This window comes from Chiroxiphia lanceolata, chromosome 20 (genome assembly GCF_009829145.1).
Source record: "Chiroxiphia lanceolata isolate bChiLan1 chromosome 20, bChiLan1.pri, whole genome shotgun sequence".
Taxonomy (NCBI): domain Eukaryota; kingdom Metazoa; phylum Chordata; class Aves; order Passeriformes; family Pipridae; genus Chiroxiphia; species Chiroxiphia lanceolata.
Genome location: NC_045656.1, coordinates 3,020,244 through 3,043,829, shown reverse-complemented (window position 1 = coordinate 3,043,829; position 23,586 = coordinate 3,020,244). Strand labels below are relative to the sequence as shown.

Sequence of the window (23,586 nt, the reverse complement as noted above, 5' to 3'; positions counted from 1 at the left end):
ACTATAAATTATGGCCTTTTGCAATTGGGGGAAGGTTGATTTGCTCACAACTGGTTCATCCTGACCTGCCAGGAGAGAGGTTCCTAAAATGTAACCCCAGTGAAAGGAGTGCAGTGACTGTCCTGCAGGGATGGATGTGGCTCCCAAACCAAGCTGTGTTCAGGTTCCTGCTGCAGAAAAACCTCTGACACAACCCTGCACAGCCAAACCCACCCAGAATGTCTATGGACAAGGGAGTGTGTGAGTTCACAAACCACTGAAAAGCTTTTTTGAAGTCACTGATAGCAATTTTGAAAGACTTTCACAGAATCACAGAATCATTTTGGTTGGAAAAGACCTCCAGGATCATCGAGTCCAACCTGTGACCAATCCCCACTTTGTCAACCAGCCCAGAGCACTGAGTGCCACCTCCTGTTGTCCCTTGGACACCCACAGGGATGGGGACTCCACCACCTCCCTGGGCAGCCCCTTCCAGTACCTGACAACCCTTTCCATGAAGAAATTTTCCCAATATCCAACCTAAACCTCCCCTGGTGCAGCTTGAAGTCATTTCTTCTCCTCCTGTCCCTTGTTCCCTGGTAGCAGAGCCTGTCCCCACCCCCAGCTCCCCCCTCCTGTCAGGGAGTTGGAGGGAGCAAAGAACTGTGATCTGGGGCTTCCAAGAGCTGGTGAGTGTCTCTGATGGGAAAAGCCAAGGACACAAAGCAATAATAAAAACCGTGCCATTCCCAATTCACCACGGAGAGATCGTGAGCTCAGCTCTGACACAACATTTAGGCTCCAAAGCCACAGACGCCAAAATCCTCCGCTGTAATTTTGCTCTGTCGCAAACATCCCCAGCACCTGGATCCACCCCACTTCCATTTCAAAAGCAGGCAGCTCTTGCCTAACCTGCAAGGTGTTTTCTCAAACTCCAGCTCTAACGTAGTTCCCAGTTCCCAGACTAAGTGTATCCGTGCCCAGTTAACTCCCTTTCGCCCCTGGGTCTTTGCACCTTTTCCACAATCTGGTTTAAGTGAAGCTGAGATAGGGAGAGGAGGGACTTGCTCATACCCTCAGCTTTCATCACTCAGGTTTAATGACTCTCCTACTCTCCAGCTCTGCTCAGCCACACATTGGCCAGAAGAGAGAGGAGGAGGCAGGGAAAGGGATCTAATCTGATGGGAAAAGGCAAAGAAAATTGTCTTGTTCACCATAAGCAAATGAAGGCTCAAAACAAAATGTCCCTGGGAGAAGGTGCTGAGTGGGATGGACTCGGGATGGACATCCAGCTTTGAGCTGCAACAGCTGCAGGTGGGAAAGAAAGTGAATGAGAGGCCCTGACAGAGCCAGGAGGGAGAACTGCACTTCTGAAACCTTCAGCAGAGGCTGAGCAGGACAAACAATCCCACCCCAGCTCCTGCAGGATGAATCCCCCACCTCAGCAGCTCCACCAGCCTGGGCAGGGATGTGCCGGGCATCCCGTGGCACAGCCCCCCTCCTGCTGCACCAGCATTTCATGGCCTTGATCAGGCAGTTTGATCAAGTTGATAAACCAGATCAAAGTGCCCAGATTTCATCTTTGTGCTTGGCTAAAACCGGGAAAATTGGCTCCTTGTGCTTCGTGCACACAGGGGGATCGGGGGTGGGTTTGAGCCACTTCCTCCCCCACAGGGGAGTTGCTGAAGTCAGCAGGTAATGAGCGAGACTTTCTCTGTTCCTGAGGGGCTGAGCAGACACAGGTGGGTGTTATTTGACAACTGAGAGGGGAAAACCAAAGCTGGAGAGCCCAGGACACCCCCCACGCAGTCGGGCACCCCACACCCATCACTGTTGACTCCCTTGTAGCTCCGGCACCAGGAGCTCACCCAGGGGACAGAGGGGACTTCTGCCCTCTCCAGGGCATGGCTGGTGCCTTTTGCTTTCCAAACGTGCCCTGGATGGTGTTTCCCAGACTACACCACCCTCAGCCCCTCCACCCTGACCGGCAGCAGTTGGTCTCCATCCCTCTTCTTCCTCTCCAAGGTTCTCACAGAGACTCTCCCCATTTTGGGAATGATAAAGAGGAATTGTTGCCAAGTATTTGTTGGGACTACCTCCTGCCCTGGCCCTTCCGTAGTTCCATGTCACACAGGAGGTGGGGTCAGAGATTTCTGCAAGAAATTCTTTCTTTCATTGACAAAAGACAGGTTCTGGAGCTGTCTTTTCCCAGCATTCCCATAGAAATCCTACCACCATCCTCCACTCACCTGTGGCTACTACACCTCTTACAAAGTGCAAGGAACATTTTGGCCTCAGCCCAAAACTGCGGTTTATTGAGCAACAACAGGAATATAACAGGCTATAGAGGGAGGAGAAAATGGGTTTCATCCCTTTCAGGAAAAGATATTGAGAGGACAAAGCTGGAGTGAAACCAGAGTAGCTTTTACTTTCTTGTGTGTTTAGATTGTTCTTATCTTTGCCAGGACACATCCCACCTGCTCCATAGCCCAGGGATAAGTCACTCTGGCTCGTGCCAAGCTGCAGGAATAACTTGTCACAGATTTCTGTCTTAATGCCTTGGGTATTCTGGACTAAGGGCACAAAAATGATGAGAAAACAGCTCTCTCCACGTGGACAATTCCTTAATTCCATATTGGAGCAAAACCTGACATGGGGTATTTTAGACAAGCCTGGTTTGGGGTGAAGGACAGTTGCTTCTGCTTCCCTCAGGGGCACCCTGACATTAGGAGATTTTCTCTGGAAACTAAAAGATGTCTTATTTTAAACAAAAAAAAGTTGGAGAGCAAGAATCAGCTGCCATTCCAATGCCCTGGATATTTCTGGTGGGGGTTGCAAAATTTGAAAGTAGGGTCCAAACCATGTGCTGGTAAAACAGTGTGTGGTTCTATGGACCAAACCAGCAGCTGGTGTGATTTGGAATCAGCCTCTGGAGAACTCATTTCACTTGGCTTTGTGATATTGAGTGATTTCCCAGATCTGGGATATCTACTCATGAAGTTTTTTCTTGCTGGGCTCCATCCCACTGGAAAGGCTTCGTGCAAACTAAGCTGAGTAAATGACAGCAACAGTGCAGGCAGTAAAAGCACAAAGCCAGTAAAAAATAATAACAAATCCCACCATCTTCCCAAGTCCAAACTTCTGGGGAGTCCTCAGTGTTCAGCATTTAAAGTCACCAGAATTTTCTTCTAGAGGAGATAAAAAACAGTGTGTTAACAGAGAAGGACCTGCCATAGCTATGGATTCATTTCCATGGGTTAAGCTGGAAAAGAGGGATTGATAACTGGAATTACAAGAGCGTGACAGGGCCTGACTGTCAGCAAAGGAAGGATGATGTTCTGTTAGGAAAAGGCATGGCACTGGAGCAGTCTGCCTTTCCCAGGGGAGAACCACCCTTCCCTACGTCTACTTCCCAGGGACTTCAGAGAATTTGGAAGGAAAGCATTAAAGATCAAAACTTTACAAATCCTGAAGGCAGAGGGAAATAATGGAAATACAGGCAAAAGCTATACAAGCAGAGATCAAATTCCAAGATCTCTTCCATAGAGTGGGAATCTCTGTTCCAATGAAGAGCTGCTTTTGGCCTGACCAGGATGTGCTGACAGACAGCTCAGAGCTGTGCTATAAGAGAGGCCAGCTGGACAGACAGACAGACCAGCCTTCCCAATTTGGACATTGCTTTCCATGCAGAAGAACATGGGAATCAACAGCAAAGACCTAAACTGGAAGGTCTTCTAGTCAGAAAACATCACACAATCCCAGGGTGGGTCAGGCTGGAAGGGACCCCAGTGGGTCACTGGTGCCACCTCCCTGCTCAGGCAGGGCCAGCCCAGAGCACAGGGCACAGGATTGTGTCCAGAGGGCTCTGGAATATCCCCAGGGAGGAGACTCCAGCCCCTCCCTGGGCAGCCTGTTCAGAGCTGGGGCACTGCCCAGGGAAGAAGTTCTTCCTCCTGTCCAGCTGGAGCTTCCTGGGCATCAGTTCCTGCCCGTTCCTGCTGGGCCATTGCTGGGCCCCCCGAGCAGAGCCTGCTCCATCCTCTGCCCCCTCCCTGCAGCCCCTGACACACAGTGGGAGGGCCCCTCTCAGGGTCTGCTCTGGAGGCTGAACAGCCCCAGCTCCCTCAGCCTTTCCTCAGAATCCCAGAACAGGGCACTTGGCTTGGTCTTGCACTGCCAGGGCTGCAAAATCTGCACTTTGGAGGAGCCACTCCCAGTGCACCTGATAAAATGGAGAGTCCAAACATGTCCCAGGGGTCTACTTGGCACACAGGTCCAGAGCCCCATCAGGCAGCTCTGGTTGAAGCCCCTGGCTCTGGTTCTCTCCTGTGCCTGCAGGCAGGAGCTCTGGGAAGCTCTTACCTTGCTCCTTGGTGCACGGCGACTTCCAGGGTCTGAGGTCCAGCTTTGGGATCTGACTGCAGCTCACAAAGTGCTTGGGGTACCTGTTAGCCCTGAAGATGTGCCTTGAAACTTTAGTGATGCCGGTGTTGTCACAAATTATTCGTGACAGGGAGATTTTGGCCAGTGCACGGCGTTGCTGAGGAGTGAAAACCCCGGGGTTCTCCCACCAAAACCTGCAGGAGAAACAAGTACACACAACAGATTTTTGCCTTCTGGCTTCTTCACATTCAGGACTCCCACATTAACACCAATAACACAGTTCTGTTGCCAAGAACAAATTCAAATTTCTGTCATTTAAATCAAGAGCCCTGACTCACCAGCTGGATAATTTAATTTGCCTTTTTTTTTTTTTTTTTTTTTTTTGCCCATGGACTTATAATAAAGCTGCAATTGAATTAATTGCCCTGTGTTCCCTCAGATGAGGCACAGGCTCCTCTTTCAAATAGGAAAGGCTGCACAGGCTCTGGTTACAGCCACATGATTACCGTGCTGGAACCAGCCCTGTAATTACCCATTTTTTTAAAAAAAGCACTTGTTTCCTGCCATAAGAAGAGGATTTCTAGATGTGCAATGGACTGTTTGTCTCTATACTCCCAATACTGGGGTCTGAGCTCGTCCTAAGTCTTTCTAGGCAGAACTGTTTCCCAGAAACAGGGGTTGTGATGCCATTTTCAGGCAATATTGCTGGCAGGTACAGGGATCTTGCTTCAGAAATGCAGCTTAACATGGGGCACTGCTGCACCTGATGACCCTGAGCAACCTCAAGGAGGAAGAGGAATTCAGGGATGTTCAGAGCTCAGTGCTGCTGAAGGGATTTTGGTTGACAAGGAAACCCCAACCCACATCTTGGTGCAAGCAAAGACCAAACCCTGCTACACATCAGATCACGGGGTTCCAGCTCAGAACTGGAAAGAAGAAACAGTGAGAAATCACCTCCAAGACCCCTGAGAAGTACAGAAGACACTGAGATGGACAAAAATGTGTATTGCAAGCTCAGAATTTGGGAGGTGAGCAGGTGTTTGAGTTTTACAGGTACAGCAGGGAGGGGACAGGGATGCTGCCAGTGCTGGGGGAGCAGCTTGGGCTGAGCTGGGACCCAACCAAGAGAGAACATTTCACCTCTTTTACTCCTTAAAAAGCCTGGAAGTGTGTCAGTCCTTCAGCACCATCCCTTGGTCTGCAGGTGAATTTTCAAAGCTCGCCAAAGTAGGAACCACCACCTCAGCAGATGCTGAGCAGTTGCTTCCAGCACAATATGTTTGGACCTGACAGATCTTGCTCCAATTGGACGAAGTCAATCCATCCAGATCCTGGTTTTCCCACCTTTAGAGCTGTACCTGTTTCTCTTGCTAAGATTTTTGAATGTTCCCCTTCCTGCTGGAGGGAGTTGCTGGTTGAAGACACAGTAAAACCTTGAGAGCACCGATCTGAGGGAGGAAAAGGGCTCCAACATTCCCACATGGAGAAGGGCAACCCAGTTTGCACAAGTAATGACTGGTAGTGAACAGGCTGAGAGTGAAAACACTCAGCTGGGAAGGGATCTTAGCTCAGGATCTCAACCATTAGACAGGGAATATCATCAGAAAGGGAAAGAAATGTTTGGAGTTGTAGTGAAAAGAAGAGCAATAAACAGCTGGAAGTTTCCAAATCTGCCTAAAGAAATCTCCATAAACTCCAGCCTCCCTGTCCTTTGGGGTTGGGATTACCAGCTCCCCCTCTTACCTGTCCCCATCACGGATGTTCCTGAACTGGGTGCCAATGAGACAAGCCATGAGAGGCCCAACTCTGCCTCCCTCCACAAAGGGCTCTGCAAGGGCCCCAATCCAGATGTCAATATTATTGGGGGTCCCATAGAGCTGTAGGAACTTCCTGGCCAGATCCCGATTCCTCAACACTCGACCAAGGGACTTCACTCCAGAAGGCTGTGAGAGCCCACAGAATCTTCTCCAGGAGTTGTAACCTGTGAGTGGTTGGGTATCAGAGACAGATCAGTAATGTGTTACCACCCCCTGGAAAGACCTTATCCTCTCTTTCCCAAAGCTGGGACACAGGAAGGGCCCCAAAATGTTTAAAGCATTTTTTTTTATGTTTCTGCTAATGCCATTGACTTCCCATTCCTCCAGAGCCAGTTCCTCCTGCCTGGCCTTTCAATGCTGTTTTGGGAGGGCCGTGACTTTGCAGGTGATCTTTGCTGGTGGGAGATGTTCCACCACCTTCCAGTCACATTCTGTTCCATTCAGCAGGGATGCAGCTGATGTTGCCTTCAACCTGGACAAGATGCTGATGGTCCCTCCTTCTGAACAACAGGACAGTGGCCAAGTGCTTCCCCACAGCTGGTCCCTGTATAGTCACAGGGACAAGCCATCCCACACCACACAGCCCAAGTTACTTCAGCCATCAGACTTTGCCAGCTGCATTAATTTTTCCTGTACTGCAACCAACCAAAAATCCACTGGGCCACAACTGGTGCATAATTCTGCTCCTTGGTGGACAAAAAACCTCTGCTGTGAGCACAGAATGGTTTGAGTTGGAAGCCAAAACACTACAGCCCATCTTGTTCCACCCCCTGCCATGGGCAGGGACATCTTCCACTAGCCCAGGTTGCTCCAACCTGGCCTTGGACACTTCCAGGGGTGGGCCAGCCACAGCTTCTCTGGGCAACCTGTGCCAGGGCCTCACCACCTGAACAGGGAACAATTCCTTCCTAATATTCCATCTAAGCCTACTGTCCTGTGTCTAAAAACTGGGGAGAATTTGGAGAAGAAGACACAGCTTATGGTGCCTGGATGACACCACTATCAAATAATTCCAGGAGACTGAGAATTTTCTTCATCCAAAAATCAATTAGGAAGGTTGTTTTGACCTTGCTGTGCCATCACCACCTTCGTGGTTGACTAATACCAGGAGTACAGTAGAACTCAGGGTGGCTGAGACCCAAAGCTAACCCCACGTTCACCAATTCAGAAACTCACTAATTCACAAATTCAGAAATACATGTGACTTCCACTAGAGCAGGTCTGGAGTCAGAGCTAGAAACTCAGGATTTGTGGTTCAGAAGAGGTTCTGCACAATGATGTTCCTAACTTAAAGCATGGAAAAATCACAGCCTTCTGTTTCAGCCAAGGCAGAGCAATCCTGTGTGACCTGGCCATGCCCCTGGATGTGCTGCAAAGCCTCCGACTGGGCTTCAAACCTGTGGATCCAGCTCACTTTTCATCACAGTTTCAAAGGATTTACTGACACAGCAGCTCCAGGCCCTTACATCAGACTAATAACAGTGTTGGGCAACAACCCACCAGGAGCCAGCTGTGGAGTCCCACCAACAATCTATTTCTCAAGAGCATCTTGCAATGCCATTACACTGGTTCTGCCCCTTGCAGAGCCCTGAGAGTGGTTCTGACATGCCTTTTGTTCTGGGACATGGTCTTTGTAGAGAAATTACCATGAGGTTTTCCTCACATATTGGAATCTGCTCTTCCAGTCACATGTGGCTGGGCTGGACCACTACAGATGCTTGGAGAGAAACCACGGGGGACTTCTGGCCCCAATTCCACTCCTGCAAACTTGTTGCTGAAATACTTCACCAACTTTTCTATTTGAAAAACACGAGTCAGTCCCTGAACGGCAAACTTTGGTCTGTGCAATGCCCCGTGTTCTGCCTCATGTGTCTCCTCCAGCTTCATCCAGGCTCTGCCTGCATTGCCCGACCTCCACCCACTTACCCGTGGTCGTCCAGAAACAAGGAAAAGGTTTGGGAAAGAGCATCAGGGAATCACAGACTATCCTGAGTTGGAAGGCGCCCACAAGGATCAGATCCAGCGCCGAGGTAATTTCAGTCAGCCATGGGCTGGAGTTGTTTCTCAGTGCCCAAGCAGAAGTGCCTGATTTCCACGTCCTTGGGCAGCCCTGCTCCCACAGCAGCTCACCCGGCAGGCCGTGGTCTCTGCTCCGCTGCATGTTGAGCGCGGCCAAGTCAAAGCCAATCCTCTCCACCTGCTCGAAGAGCCGGTCCCGCAGCTCATCCACCACCATCTGCTGCTGCGTCATCAGCTTGGCCTGACCGGCCATCAGGTTCCGCAGGTAGGGATCGATCCCACCTGGAATGGTGACACAGGGACGCGTGAGCAGCGCGGGGAGACCGGCGGGTGTGTAACAGGCTCGAGAGAGCTGAGCACGGCTTGTATTTAATGATAAGCTTCTGCTATGTGAGAATCAGTTTTCCTGCCCTCAAAGAATTAGAAAGTGCTTTGAATAATGTTCTCGGAGGCGACAGCAATTAAGGGATCAAACCATGAGCTCCGTAACATGATGGGCTGCACTTGACTGCAGGGAACAGCTCTGTTGGGAAAACTCTGGCTGGTTGAAGAGGTCATTTAATACCAAATACATTTAATACAAAGTGCTTTTAAATTTGGCTGAAGCAGGAGCTCATCCAGAGAGGGCAGAAAAGGCTGGGTGGCATAAACTCACTGCAGGAAAGGCTTTACCTTCCTGAAGGATCCTCCAGACAGCAAAGAAGGAGGTTCCAAGTCGAATTTCGGGTGTTATGGGCTTGTAACTCTCGTTTAGGCGACCCACAGTGGGGGGAACTGAAGCGTGGGCGAAGCGAAAGGCCAGGGTGAAGACGTTGGATATCCGAGGATCCACAAACTCATTGTAGCCCCCGTAATGAGGAATCAGATGCCGGAACCTGCATCCCAACAGGAGAGGCAGGTAGTCCCTGTAGGTTATGATCTAGGGGGAAACAAGGAGAGGATGAACCATCAGTGTCTTGGCTGTCAGGTTCTGCAGAAGCAAAGTTGTTGTTCGTGTTGTCAAACGACAGGAGCTGTCATATGGAGCTGCTCTGATGGGATTGATGGACCACCCCAGGGCCAACCTGCCTTTCACCTCACCACACCTTCACCCAGCTGCTCTGGCAGCCCAGTGGGGATCCTCCCTGCCACTGTGGAGGGACATTTTTGTTTCTCCACAAAACCTCTTCTGCAGCTGCCCATGTGCAGCTCCAGACACGGACACAGGCACTGCAGGGCACTGCCCACACTCCTGCTTTCTCCGGCCAGGCATGGAGGGATCTCCACACCCTCTAACACTGAGGGGCTTTGCATGAACATGCAGGGAGCTGGGTGAAAACACAGCATGGACACCCCAGGACCACCAGGGAGCACGGACACTGCTCGTGCCTGATCCACACACACCCTCTGCCCCCTGATGCTCAGCACTCCGGCGTCCCCAGACACGGCCTCCGTTCCTCAACGCTTTGATAGGTCAGAGCAAGATAATAATTGGTTGGACTCAATGATCCGAGAGATCTTTTCCAACCTAATTGATTCTGAGAATGCCAAACCCTCCCAAATATTGTCTCCCATCAGCCAGGCAGAACTGCACCCTGAGATGGCACAGATAATGTTGGCAGCGTTGGCACATGGGATGACACCACCCACGGGCAGCCCCGAGAGCCCTCCCATAGCAGAGGACTCCAACCCTGCCCTCAGGTCTCTCTGAGATATTGAGGAAGTGCCACAATACAATTTAAAAAAAAAATAAAATTCTGTGCCAGGAGGAGAAGATGGATTAATTTTCTGGAAACTGCAGGAAAATGAAACCACTGATGTCAACACAGTGATGGAGATGATGCTTTTAGGACAACCCTTTGAGTCTCTCCACATTGCCTTACCTAATGTGTTTATCCAAAAATACTATAATATTTAAATTGACAGTTAAAAAAACTCAAACATTTTGATATTCCTGGTTTTTATTGCTTGTTAAGTCAGCTAAGAAGACAAGTTTCCAGCTAGGTCTGACTAAGCACTGCCTTTGGGAACTCCATGTCTCCCTCTCATAAGAACCAGCCTTTTGTGTTGCCTGTGAAACCTCATCGGGCTTTGAAGCTGGTCCTGCTCCAAACTGGAGGTTGCACGAGAGACCTTGAGAGGTCCTCCCCAAGCACAGAAATATTTTTGTGACCCTCAGGTCTTGTTCAGGGTGAAGTCTGGGGTGCAGCACAGTCCCAAGGGGCTCTTTGCCCCAGAGGACAGAGGAACACCGTGACAGGCTGCACCCACCAGCACATGGGGTTTCTTCATAGGATCCCAGAATGGTTTGGGTTGGAAGGCACATGAAAGATCATCTCATTCTAGCCCCCTGCCATGGGCAGGGAACCACTGAGACGAGGAGACTGCCAACCCAGAGGAATTTTAATCTGAATTTCCAGCACCATTTTTATCAGGTACCAAACAAACACTGGTTAGAAAAACTTTTCCTCTGACTGCTCTGCCTGTTTCTCTAACAAAAAAGTGCAGTTAGAAACCACCAAGCAATTTTTGAATTTAACAGCAAAGGGACATCCCAGATCTGGGGGGGACCCCTCTGTGCTTGTTATTTCAGGGATCTCCATGTGATTTTGCCTTGGTTGAAAGGGGCTGTTGGAAAGAATTTGGGCCTTTGCACCCCAAAAACCTCACACCCTTTGGCCACCCCATCCCAACAGAGCCTCTCACGTTAATGCTGTGAGACTGCAGGCAGAGCCAGGCTGTGTGAGATGGTACCTGGATCATGGCTCCCAGGATCTTTCGTGCCTCCTGGTAGAGTGTCTCATCATCCCAGTGGGGATTGAGCCTCTTCAGCTGCCCGGCCAGGCGGTTGTGCTCCCGCACGAAGAGCGTGTGCATGCAGGCCAGCTCCAGCATCTCGCTGGCTCTGGTGTCACCTAGGAGGGTCACAGCTGAGTGGCAGTGCCCTGTGCCTGGCTGCTTCCCACTGGAATGGGAATATCCCACTGGGAAGTGTGCACAGAGCAATTTTTAGATGTGTGGAGACCTGTGCTGTGGAGAAAACGGGGGAGAAACACAGAGGAGGAGGAGGAGGAGAAGGAAAGCGAGGTCGGAGTGCCCAGGATTGGGCAGCACCAGGGAAAAGCCAAATTCCTGCTGAGGCAGCAAAAGCCAAGATGCCACCATGGTTGGGCTCAGCATCGCAGAGAGATGGGGAAGGGGAAGATTTGTTTCAATTAAGGGCTGGAGCATTTACTTAAGGAGTTAAATACAAGTAGGTGTTATCCAGGCTCCCATATCAGACAGACATCAGAGCTCTCACAGTTAAGAGAGAAATGTAAAATGGGCAGAGGGAAGCCAGGAGGGCTCTGAAAGTCAGAAGGTCTCCTTCAAACAGGCCGAAACTGCGACCAAAGCAAGATGACAGTCCCAAACAAGCTCCCTGGGGAGGAAAAGTGAAAGCTAAATGAGTCACAACTCGAAGGAAGAAATTACAAACAGCAGCACAATGAAACATCAAATCCTTCTTCAAACATCTGGGGCAGGAAACCCAAGAGCAAGCAGGTGATGGGAGGATAAAGAAGCACTCAGAGAAAAGCAAATATGTCGCGTTCAGTGCCCTTGTCCCCTAGTAAATAGAGGGATTTACTCCTGCTCCCAGCACAGAGCCCTTTTCATCCACTGTCAAAGGCTCCCTGTGAGGGGCTGCGGAAGGACAAACAAAAGCAGCTCTGTGAGGTTTCCATGAGCAGAATTCACCCAGCCAGGGCTTCCAACAGAGCTCCAGGAGGCAACGCTGAGCCCTGGTAGGCGACAGCACATGTGAAATTCCCCCAGTTCTCAGGGACCGGAAAAGTCCCAAATAAGACACTGAATTTTCAAAGACACTTCTGAACCAGCCATGAATGCATTGATGGGAATGTTCCAGCTATGGAACAGGAACTGCCCCTGCAGTCCAGAGGGCTGGAAAGTACCTGATATTTCCACCTTGGAAAGTATCTGATATTCCTGCTCTGCTCCTCACTGGGCATCTGCCTTTGGCCACAGGTCCCACGTGGTCTTCACCAAGGGGAGCAGGTGAAGACATGGAACAACAGATGGGTCAGACACAGAGGTGTGAGAGGCTGGAGGGAGCACAAAACACCAAAAACTTCACAGGAGGAGCTGGAGGATGGCATCAAGCAGAGGTGTCCCACCGGTCCCACCACCAGGTCCTGATGGTATCCAAGGACCTTGGGGATGCTGCACAGGGGATCTTGGACAAGATATACAGGGGGCCAAGGGAATAGAAAGCAGCTCCACAGCTGATGAGATCTGCTGTGCCCTCAAGTTTTTTCCAGCAGTGCCAGAGCTGCTCAGCCTGGCAGAGCCAGCAGAGCCAGGAGGTCCTGCTTCCAAAAGAAAAAAACCAGAGAGCGAGACACTAATCCACAAAGCGTGTGAGAAACGTCCCTGTTGGGGTTCCCCAGGCTTGGATCCTCACCAGCAGGGCCAGGGAGAAGGGAGCAATGCCCAGGGTCCGAGGGGTCACTTCTCTCTCTGTGAGCTGGGGACAGGAGAAGATGGCAAAGGGCAGCAGGTGGGAAGGGGGTGGTGGCTGTGCAGTGATGTGGCTGGAAGGGGGACACGGATCTGGGAGGCTGTTTGGATTTTGGAGCCCGTGCCCAGGATCAAAGGAGTTCTTTTGGGTTGAAGAAGTGATCAAGGGGATACCAAAATCATGACAAAGGTTAAATGAAGCCAGAGCCTGTCCTGATGGACTGTCCTGGCTCCCAGTGCACCCCCAGCCTTCTCAGTGGTGGGGACACATGTTAGAAGGTCACCATGGTCTGGAGTTGGCCTCATTCTCATTCCATCTGGGATCTCAGCTCCTCTCACAGTGCAGCAGGAACTCTGATGTGCAGCAACACAAGCAAATGCTTCCAGGAGCTGACCCAGCCCAGCACCTACACACCTGTCCCCATCCTGCCGGAATAGAGATGGCCATGGAATGACAAATATGGACAAACCATTGCCTCCAGGCTGGGTTGCCACTGCTGTGCCTGTTTGGTTGCACCATGGCACTGGTTCCCAGGGCACTCTGGACCCTTCTCTGGAGCACAAATGGGACAGATTCACTCCAGGCCTATTGTCACAAAGAAGACTTGGAGGTGGTGAAGACCTTTCTCCTGCCTAGCACAGCCTGTCTCAGCCTTTCATGACTTGCTACACTCAGTTTCCTCCTTCAATAAGAAAAACATTAAAGAAAATAGGAAGAAGAAGAAAAAGAAGGAGAGGGAAAGGGAGAAGAGAGAGAGAAAGAGGGAGAGAAAGAGAAGATGAAGACAAGAAACAGGAGAGGAAGGGAAAGAGAAAGGGAAAGAGGAAGGGAAAGAGGAAGGGAAAGAGGAAGGGAAAGAGGAAGGGAAAGAGGAAGGGAAAGAGGAAGGGAAAGAGGAAGGGAAAGAGGAAGGGAAAGAGGAAGGGAAAGAGGAAGGGAAAGAGGAAGGGAAAGAGGAAGGGAAAGAGGAAGGGAAAGAGGAAGGGAAGAACAAATAAGAAAAACCTGAAGAACCAACCGAAGCCAGTGGAATTGTTCGCTCTGGTTTTCAGGTCAAGGGTGAAAACACCCAATTTACCTGCAAAAAAGCAAGGGATTCGAGCTGCCCCACTGGCCTTGAGACAGGGCTCCTTCCTCATGGGCCCAAAGGGCATGTAGGCCCTGCCCCTGTCGGTGAAGTTCTGGTTCACAGCCAGCAGGCCCAGCCCGCGGCTCCGGTCCCGCAGCCGGTTGGCCACGGCCACCTCGCTGCCGTACACCACACTGCCATCCAGGAACGAGGTGAGGGCATTGACCTGCTCCCGGACCCCCCTGCCAGGGGTGCAGGCAGGGGCGGAGCGGAAGAAAGGCAGGCAATCCCTCCTGTTGGTGATTCGGGGGTCGTTGGGTGGGATCTGAGGGAAGAGAACGGGAGAATCCGTCAGCACAGTTGTGGTGCACAGCATGGTGATGCACAGCCATGGCTGAGCCACCTCACAGGTAGGGTGGAGATCAGTCATTAAGCCTGATATGGAGGGTCAGATGGACAGCAGAGGTGCTGCTTTAGGACTTCAAGTCCCAAACAGCCTGGAGACACCTAGATTTCCATACAGTCCTATGGATTCCTAAAGTTTTTCCCTATGACTTATATATATATTGGATTGAATCATAGAATATGCTGGGTTGGAAGGGACCCACAAGGATCGTTGAGTCCAACCCTCAGCCCTGCACAGGCCCATCCCCAGAAGTCCTGAGAGTATCTTTGTGACTGTGCCTGACACCCAGGGACAGTGCCCAGTGCTCAGCACAGAGGGTGTTCCAACCCCCTTGGCCAGCTCTGGGAGGATGTTCCCCCATGGCCAAGGGACTGGGAGAGCCACCACCATCTCCTGCTTGGAAGTCAGATACCCTCTCCCTGTCTCCACCATCTCCTGCTTGGAAGGCAGATGCCCTCTCCCCGTGTCCCCTGGAAGGGGAAGCTGGAAGGGGAAGCTGGCTGTACCTGGATGGGGAAGCAAGGAGGCCTCTTGGCACAGCTGGTGTCACAGTCTATCTCACCATGAAAGCTGAACCTGGCTGGGGTTTCTGGACTGAAATCCAGGTCGTGGTCAATGAACTGCCCCCACTGCATGAACATGAGGGACCTGCGCTGGTCCAGCCGGAGCCGCTCCGGCGGGAAGCGAACGATCTCGTTGGACACCCGCCGGACCTGCAGGGATGGAGGCAGGACACGTGTGTGGGGAAATGACCTGGACAAAGGGGGGCACCAGGTCCTGGGGTCGTCAGCAAAATTCCACAGGGCATTTCTTGTGCTTCACAGACAAAAAACCCCCCAAATCTGTCAGCGCTGGAAGGTGTCACCGAGTGTCCCTTCACTGGGCACTGCACTGGTCTGGCTCCAGGTGGGGTTCTGAGCCTCTAGGCCCAGACTATCCCCTGATGGACTTAAGGAAGCAGCTAAGCAAGCCTGACAAAGGGAGACAAAACAAATTGTAAAAGACATTTCTGAAATAGAAGTGTGGAAAAAACAGTCAGTGAGAATTTCTTAAATTATTCCAAGGCTGCCTTCCCTTCTTATCTTTTCCCCCACCCATCACAATTCTCATACCGGTTCTTGCTTCATTTATTACTGCACAAAAGTGGGCACTGTGCTGTGCCCTGGAAGAGGGTTAGGAAGTACAGTGGACATATGAGCATGAGGCACAACTCAGAAAGGCATAGAGCTCCTCATTAGTGCCCTTGTTGCATCAAATCCAAGTGACCAGAAGGCACATAATAATGTCCCTGCTCCCACTCAGGTGCCACCAGAGCCACACACCCAGATCACCCACGCAGGGACCCCCCCCACAGAATTTCTGGTCAGATATTTTTAATTCTGGGGGTTCCCTTGCTCATTTTGTCCCCTGGCATGTTGCTTTTCAGGAGACAACCTGCTGCCACAAACCAAATCAAAAAACAGGTGAGCGAAATAATTTGGCTTAAGTGCACTCAAAGAAGGCATTGCATGATTCTTCATCTCGTGCTTCTGCATAATCAGGTTGATTTTCCTTTGCTTTTCCTGAAGGCTAGAGAGCCCTTCTGGTGGATCCCCCTGGATGTTCTCATCGGATCGCTCTGCAGCTGGTGAATCCAAGTTCCTCCTCCAATCCCCCAATCCAGCTGGTGGGTGAACACTTTGCTGCCTGTGATCTGCCCAAGAACTGACAATCCCCAGGCCCTGACTGTGCATTCTCAGGTGACTGTTACAAACATTACCAGGGGAAGAGGGAATCCATAGAAGCGCCTTCCCTCTGTCCACCCAGGGGGGATGGACACGCCGTCCTCATACTGTGCTGGCAGCCACCTGGCCAGGGCTCTGTTAGAGGCTCCTAGGGATGGGTGCCTCCTGCCAGAGGGAATGGAAGAAGAGCAAACAATTAGTGTCATCAGGATCATGGCAGAGCCAAGAGCTCATGGGTGTGGAGAGACGTGGACCTTGGAATGGGACCGGACAACGATCCGGGAGCTGCTGCATCAATAAACCTCAGGATTAATAATGATAACAACAGTGATCATAGAATTGTTTAGGTATGAAAAGACCTTTAACAATCCACCCCAAGCCTCAGTTTCTCCCAGGCAAGAAGTCAGGTGACCCTTGATGTCATCTGGCCTGAAGAAGAGCCCTCAGAGTGTGGAAACTAAAGCTGGAGACTTAATGCCAGGGAAAAGGGCCAGAGGCTTCTGAATGGCATTTCCAGTGACCTTGAATAGAAATTGGGGGATTTGGATTGGGAGTGTTCCTGTGCTGTGTGGTTCTTTTGAAGGCCATCACTGAATGGTAATTACTGGATGGTGACTCCACCATCCGGGCAGCCCCTTCCAATGTCTGACAACTCTTTCCATGAAGAAATTCCTCCTGATGTCCAACCTGAACTTCTCCTGGCTCAGCCTGAGGCCATTTCCTCGTGTCCTGTTGCCCCCCAGCCCTCCAGCTCAGCCCCTCACCTGTTGTTGCACTCGCCGGTGATCGTTCGGTAGCGGGAAGAGGCACAATTTATTTTCTTATCCTGCTGGTCACATCCACTGGCCTTGAAAATCATCCCCAGCTGAGCTGGAGTCAGCAAATCTGCCAGGGAACAAGGGGAAACAAGCCCTCAGGAACACACTGGCCCAGGGTCAGGGAAAAGTTTTCCTTCTTGTACCCTTGGGATGGTTTGTTGTCACAGCATCACCTGTACGACCACAACGTGCTGTTGTTTAAGACCTTCCTGCTCAAAGAGGTGCTGAGGAGCAACAAAGCTGCTTTTCCTGGCTTGGAAAGCATCAAACCCAGCAAAGCTGTGGTTGAATCTCATTTATAATTACACATGAGGCCTGCAGCAGAATGATTTTCTAGCATTATATTTTCCTTCCCCTCCTCACCCTTTTTTTCTCCACCATAAAATGCAAACAGCTCCAGCCATCCCAGCAGGGTGGTACAAGTTTTTCCCCCGGGAAGCATCACCAGTGAGTGTCACCACTGCTCTGAGCTTGGAGAAGAACCATTCCATGGCTGGGCACACCAGGAGACTTTGCCTTTGTGTTTCCACTGTGGAGATTTCCCCTTGCCTGGGAGTTCAGTGGCTGAGTTCAGCCAGCAAAGCCTTAATCACAGAATCCCAGAATGGTTTGGGTTGGAAAGGATCTTAAAGCTCATTTTATCTCACCCCCTGCCATGGGCAGGGACACCTTCCACTAGCCCAGGTTGCTCCAACCTGGCCTTGGACACTTCCAGGGCTGGGGCAGCCACAGCTTCTCTGAGCAACCTGTGCCAGAGCCTCCCCACCCTCACAGAGAACAATTTATTCCTAACATCTGATCTAAATCTCTCCCTTTTTAGTTTAAAATTTAATTCCTCCTTGCCCTTTCACTGTCTGACAGTGTAAAAAGTCTCTCTCCTTCCTCTATAAGCCCCCTTTAGGCACTGGAAGGGGCTCTCAGGTCTCCCTGGAGCCTTCTCTTCTCCAGGTGAACACCCGCAGCTCTCCCAGCCTGGCTCCAGAGTCTCTGCTATTGCTGCTCAAACAAGTCCTGAGTCCCTCACAGGTTTCCTGGTCACTGCTGCCACCAACAGTTTGGGTCGCAGAATGGTTTAAGGAGCCTCTGGGCTTGCAGCTGAGGGGTGGCAACCAGCTGGCCTGGCAGGTCTGTGGAGCATCATTCCTGGATGGAGAGGCTGGAACTGAGCACCACCAGCCCTGCCATCCTCTTCCAGCTCACCCCATCCTGAAGCAATGCTGGGACACCCCAGGATGTGTGTCCTGGCCTGCCAGTGCTTTACTGGAATGCTGGGGAAATGCCCAAGGCCGGGTTGGATAGGGCTTGGTGGAAGGTGTCCCTACCCATGGCAGGGGTTGGAATCAGATGATCTTTAAGATCCCTCCCAACCCAAACCGTTCCATGCTCTCCATGAGTTCACCTTTTATGGCAGGAGCCCTCCCTGTGCCTCCCTGAGCTGTTTCTCTTCTTGCCCCTAATCTGCCTCCTGCTCTCAGCAGCCTGACCTGGCCAGGGAGCCACGATTCCACCTCAGGGAGGACACTGCTCCCTCAGACACAGCTGAAATGTCCTCTCACATCTCCCCATTCTCCATTTGGACCTTCTCCAGCACCCTGTCCCTGGTGCAGCACAGTCTGGCAGTGACTTTGGTGCTGACTGAAGCCTGGCAGAAGAACTGCCTTCCTTGGGGTTGAGCTACTTCAAGTCACATCTCTGGCTTTGCTCATTCCCAGCTCAAGCAGAAGAATAATATCTGCCAAAGTGCTTCAAGCTTTGACCCATTGGTCCACAAACCTCTATATTGCAGAAAGAGCCAGGGACGTGCCCAAAATACCTTCATTAACTGATAAACCCCCAAATGATTTTTTTTTTTAAATAGAAAGAGAGCACAGAAAAAGAACTCAGCTTTGCCTCTCTGCAGCCACGTGGGAGAGGTTTGAGTCATGGTCCATCACAACCTGCTTTCCTTCCCTCCTCCCACAAAGCCCCAGTGACCAAGCCTGGTGTCTTCCTCCTCTGCCTCCCTCCCAGCACAGGGAGATCCCCACCTGTGACGTTGAAGTCCCCCCTCACAGCCCATCTCAGCTTCTCCTTGAGGAGGCTCAGGGTGGTCTGCACATAATCTGCCGCCCGCACGGCCGCCCGGGTCCCCTCCACGGGCTGCTTGAAGTATCTCAGGAGCTCTGCTGGGCTCAAGGCATCGTCCTGCAGGTGCTGCTTGATGCTGCAAGGGAGAAGAAAACAGAACCTGACCTGGGGCAAGGCCAGCAGTGCTGCAGGTTCCACATCTGAGCTCTCCTGATGTGTCCCTGCTCTGAACTGCAAAGGTGAAGTCACCAGGAGAGGCCAGGGCTGCTCCCAGCACCCCTGACAGAGGAGCAGAGGGAGCTGCAGGAAGGGAATCTCTCAAATTGCCCAGCCCACCTTTGCCAGAAGGCAAAGTTTAGATCTTTAGATCCTTGAGGCACCCAAACCTCGCTCAGCTGTTATCCAGACCATCCATATCTGCAGGTGTCTCCATCCCAAGGTCCCAAATGTCTCCAGCTCACCCTGTCTTAAAGCTGCTGGGACCTCCTGTCAGCTGGAGGGGTCCCTGAGCCAGCAAGGGGTTTCAGAGTGTGGCTGCAGGAGGAGGACAGCTATGGGCTGGTGGGAAGCTGGACACTCCCAAACCATGGCTGGGAGTCCCACAAAGTGTCCTCATTGCAGCCTTTTGCTGTGTCCATGGAGGGAACTATTTGAGATCAACACCTGGTACCACCTCAGAGCTCCTCTGAGGAGTGGAACAGAGCCCAGCACAGAGTCAGGTGATGCTGTGAGGGTGGTGAGGCCCTGGCACAGGTTGCCCAGAGAAGTTGTGGCTGCCCCATCCCTGGAGGTGTCCAAGGCCAGGCTGGACAGGGCTTGGAGCTACCTGGGCTAGTGGAAGGTGTCCCTGCCCATGGCAGGGGGGTGGAACAAGAAGATCTTTAAGGTCCTTTCAACCCAAACCATTCTGTGATTCTGTGAACACCGAGCTGGGAGGAACAGCCTGCAGGGAGGAGGTCACAGCTCTTGGTGCCCCAACAGCCTCAGAGACACGGTGTAAAACCAGGGTGAGCAGGAAAACCCTGGGTCACAGCCCTCTGTGCTCCAGAGCTCCTCATCATCCAGACCTGTGCTCAGGGAGGAGGAGGAGAGGGTGAAGGTGCAGTGCAGGGGTCACACAGGGGTCACACAGGGTCAGACACATATCACATGGGTGTCACACAGGGGTCACACAGGGGTCATAGAGGTTACACAGGGGCCACACAGGGGTCACACAGGGGTCCCACAGGGGTCCCACACATGTCACACAGGTGTCACATGGGGTCACACGGGGGTCACACGGGGGTCGAGGTGTCACACGAGTGTCACACAGGGGTCACATGGGGGTCCCAGGGGTCACACGGGGGTCGAGGTGTCACACAGGGGTCACACAGGAGTCGAGGTGTCACACAAGTGTCACATGGGGGTCACACGGGGGTCACAGCCGTGCCCCAGCCCCAAATCTCACCGGTCCCGTGTGCGCTTGTAGGCGACGTCCACCAGGCGCTTGGCCTCGGCCACACTGCTCAGCAGGGATGTGTCTGACAGCTCCTCCAGCACATCTGGGCAGGGGACAGGGAGGGCAGAGCTGAGGGTGCTGTCAGGAACCCTGTGTTCGTGTCTCCAGCACCCAGGGCCTGGGCACAGCAGTGCTGGAGGCAGTTGCTGCTCGCTCTCGAGAGATCTGGGTATAAACATATTCCTCAGCGGGGTCTGACAGTTGTTCCTGGGCATGAAGAGGTGTCTCCACCAGTGGAGGCTTCAAACAGCCACAGTGAGAGATGCAGGCACCATCCCTCCTGCTGTTGTCCCATCCCTGGAAGTGTCCAAGGCCAGGTTGGACTGGGCTTGGAGCAACCTGGGTTAGTGGAAGGTGTCCCTGCCCATGGCAGGGGGTGGGATGAGATGAGCTTTAACATCCTTCCCAACCCAAACCATTCTGTGATTCTATAAACAACCCAATTTCCTCATGGCTTTCTTCAGTCCCTCCTGCAACCTCCTGCCACCCTCACTGCTCCCCTTCCTGCCTGGGGGAGTTCCCAAAAATGAGTTTCATCCCCATCATCTTCTGGCTGTGGGTCACAGAACAGGAGGGGACAGGCCCTGGTGGGCTTCTCTGAGGGACAGCACTTTCCTGCAGCTTCCAGGAAGAAAGAAAACATCAGAAAATCACACAGAGGAGGTAAATATCTCCAAAAGCTCCCCAGAATTTTTAAAATATCTTCCCTGATCAGCCCAGAGTTTATCTCTTGGATGATGTTGATGAGAAAAATTATTGCCTGAGCCACTATTTGAGACAAATGAAAGACCAAGCATGTGCTTTCCAAAAGGACTTGACACTCTAAGTTAACAGGTGGGGGTCTCTAGATGTTTTAGAGCAGTGATCCAGGGCTGGAAGAGAGGAGTGACTGCTCCATCCCCAAACTTCCAGGCCCTGGAAGCTCAGGGAGCAGGGAGGGAAACCCTCATACCTGAGAACTGACCTCCTTTAACCTGATTTAAGAAACCAGGAAAGCCATGAACTGGTAAAGACCTGAAGCAGCCAGGATTGCTGCCACAGGAGGGACAAACTGTGCTCCTTCTGACACCTCTGCAGGGCTGTGCTGCCACAGCAGAGCCATTCAGGCTCTTCCAGGCTGAACTTTTATCTTTCCTGCTCAGAAATTCCTCTGATCTGCAAAGCCTGAGGGAAGGACAGTACCGTGGGAAGAGGATACAGGTGCCTGGAAGAGGCTGAGGATCACCAGCAACCCCGGGAAGGTTCCTGCCTTCATCCCTGCAAAGGAATGCAAGAAGTGAAGAACACCAAGAGCCAGTGGATGGGAATTTCCATGCCCACACTGAGGATGCCAAGGGAGCTCAAGGGGCATCCCCTTCCCAGTGCAAGGGGTTGTCCTGCCTGGGAGGTCCTTGTATTGCCACACGGGGACCTCAGGTGGCAATACAAGGACCTCCCAGGCAGGGAGCAGGGAGCTGCCTCCTGTCCTGGGGATTCCCAGCACTGCTGGGAACATCCTGTTTGGGACTTTGGGGGCAACAAAAAGGGAGCAGAACGCGCTGCCAGTGCAGCTTGGCAGGGAGCTGGGCAGCAACACGGGGAGTGCAGGGGGCTGGAAGAGCTGGAGGGGAAGAGGGAGCAGCCAGGGCAGCATGGCAGGTCCTCCACACGCAGAAATTTGGGATGTTTTTCTCCCAAAGCTGATGCACTCACCTTCCGAGGCTGCTCCAAAGCAACCAGAGCCGTGGGCTGAGCCGGCTGCTCGTTGCCTGACCCCCGCCGTGCAGCTGCCTCAAAGGCAGCCCAGAATCCACCCTAAAACGCCCGGCTAAACCCTTTCCCTGCGGAGCAGCCCCTGGCCACAGCAGTAGCACGTTCCAGCCACATCCTTGCCGTGCTCCCGGCTCTGCCAGCCCCGAGCCAGCGGGAATCACGAACCTCAGCTGGACGCTCCAAACCCAGCCCCAGCCCCCCACCCACGGCACAGGAACGAGCCCCCCACGCCCAGAGAAGTGCCCCGGGCAGGCTCTCACCCGTGATGTGCCGTGTCCTCCCTCCCCCGGCCCCTCCGTGCCAGGCTTTTATCTGCCCGGCGTTATCTGCAGGGGCTGACCCGGCTTTTGGGGAACTCCCCCTCGGGGTGTGAGGCCAAGACAGCACAGCACCCACCCCAGCACCATGGCAGGGAGGCCCATCTGCACCCCACTGCACACCCAGCTCCAGTGGAGCTTCCCCGTGTTTTTTTCCAGAGGGAGACGTGAGGCAGCACTTTGTTGTGGCTTGAGAGTGTGGAGTCCTTCTGGGGGTGTTTTACAGGGACAAGATTCCTTACCCCGTGGTGCCCTTCATCCTTCCTTTCCATACCATATCCCAAGGGTGCCTGTGCTGCCCAACACTCCCCATCTCACCTCCTGCTCCGTGTCCACCGTGGTCTGGAGGGATCCGTGGATGCTGCTCCTTGTGCACGTCCCTGCAGCAGGAGGAGGCACCTGGGTGATGGTTTGAACAGGTGTCACCAACCTCCAGCTGCTGGTCTGGAGCCCAGGGAAGCCCAGGCAGGGTCTCACCCTTTCCCAAACTTCTGCTGCACTGGGAAGTGCATCTGGCAAAGCATCTCCTCTCCCTGTGACCAAAGCTCTTTTCCCTGTCCAAGTGCAAATGGACAAATTCATCCCCCAAACTAGGCTCCACCATCCCTGTCCCCAAAGCCGGGCTCCACCATCCCTGTCCCCAAAGCTGGGCTCCACCACCCTTATCCCCCAAAATGGGCTCCACCACCCTTATCCCCCAAAATGGGCTCCACCACCCTTATCCCCCAAAATGGGCTCCACCACCCTTATCCCCCAAAATGGGCTCCACCACCCTTATCCCCCAAAATGGGCTCCACCACCCTTATCCCCCAAAATGGGCTCCACCACCCTTATCCCCCAAAATGGGCTCCACCACCCTTATCCCCCAAAATGGGCTCCACCACCCTTATCCCCCAAAATGGGCTCCACCATCCCTATCCCCCAATATGGGCTCCACCATGCCCAGCCCCAAAGCTGGGCTCCACCATCTGCATCCCAGAGCTGGGCTCTGACATCCTTATCCCCCAAAGTGGGCTTCAACATCCCTATCTCCTAAACTGGACTCAACCATTCCCAGCCCCAAAGCTGGGCTCAACCATTCCCAGCCCCAAAGCTGGGCTCAACCATTCCCAGCCCCAAAGCTGGGCTCAACCATTCCCAGCCCCAAAGCTGGGCTCAACCATTCCCAGCCCCAAAGCTGGGCTCAACCATTCCCAGCCCCAAAGCTGGGCTCAACCATTCCCAGCCCCAAAGCTGGGC

At 52.6% G+C, this 23,586-nt stretch overlaps 1 protein-coding gene across 1 annotated transcript; it reads right to left on the bottom strand.

Moving 5' to 3' along the window:
• Positions 1-2,269: 2,269 nt before the first annotated feature.
• LOC116796870 (eosinophil peroxidase-like) lies at positions 2,270-22,859 on the bottom strand. The gene is made up of 16 exons (XM_032707854.1): positions 22,825-22,859; positions 22,666-22,727; positions 22,291-22,356; positions 21,461-21,535; positions 20,228-20,321; positions 18,741-18,916; positions 16,660-16,780; positions 15,931-16,060; positions 14,678-14,884; positions 13,775-14,090; positions 10,932-11,092; positions 8,871-9,117; positions 8,310-8,480; positions 6,106-6,343; positions 4,342-4,556; positions 2,270-3,167 (listed from the first exon to the last, which is right to left on the bottom strand). Exons 1-16 carry the CDS (start codon positions 22,857-22,859, stop codon positions 3,139-3,141), a joined length of 2,343 nt encoding a protein of 780 aa, XP_032563745.1. The 3' UTR covers positions 2,270-3,138.
• Between the last annotated feature and the right edge of the window lie 727 nt (positions 22,860-23,586).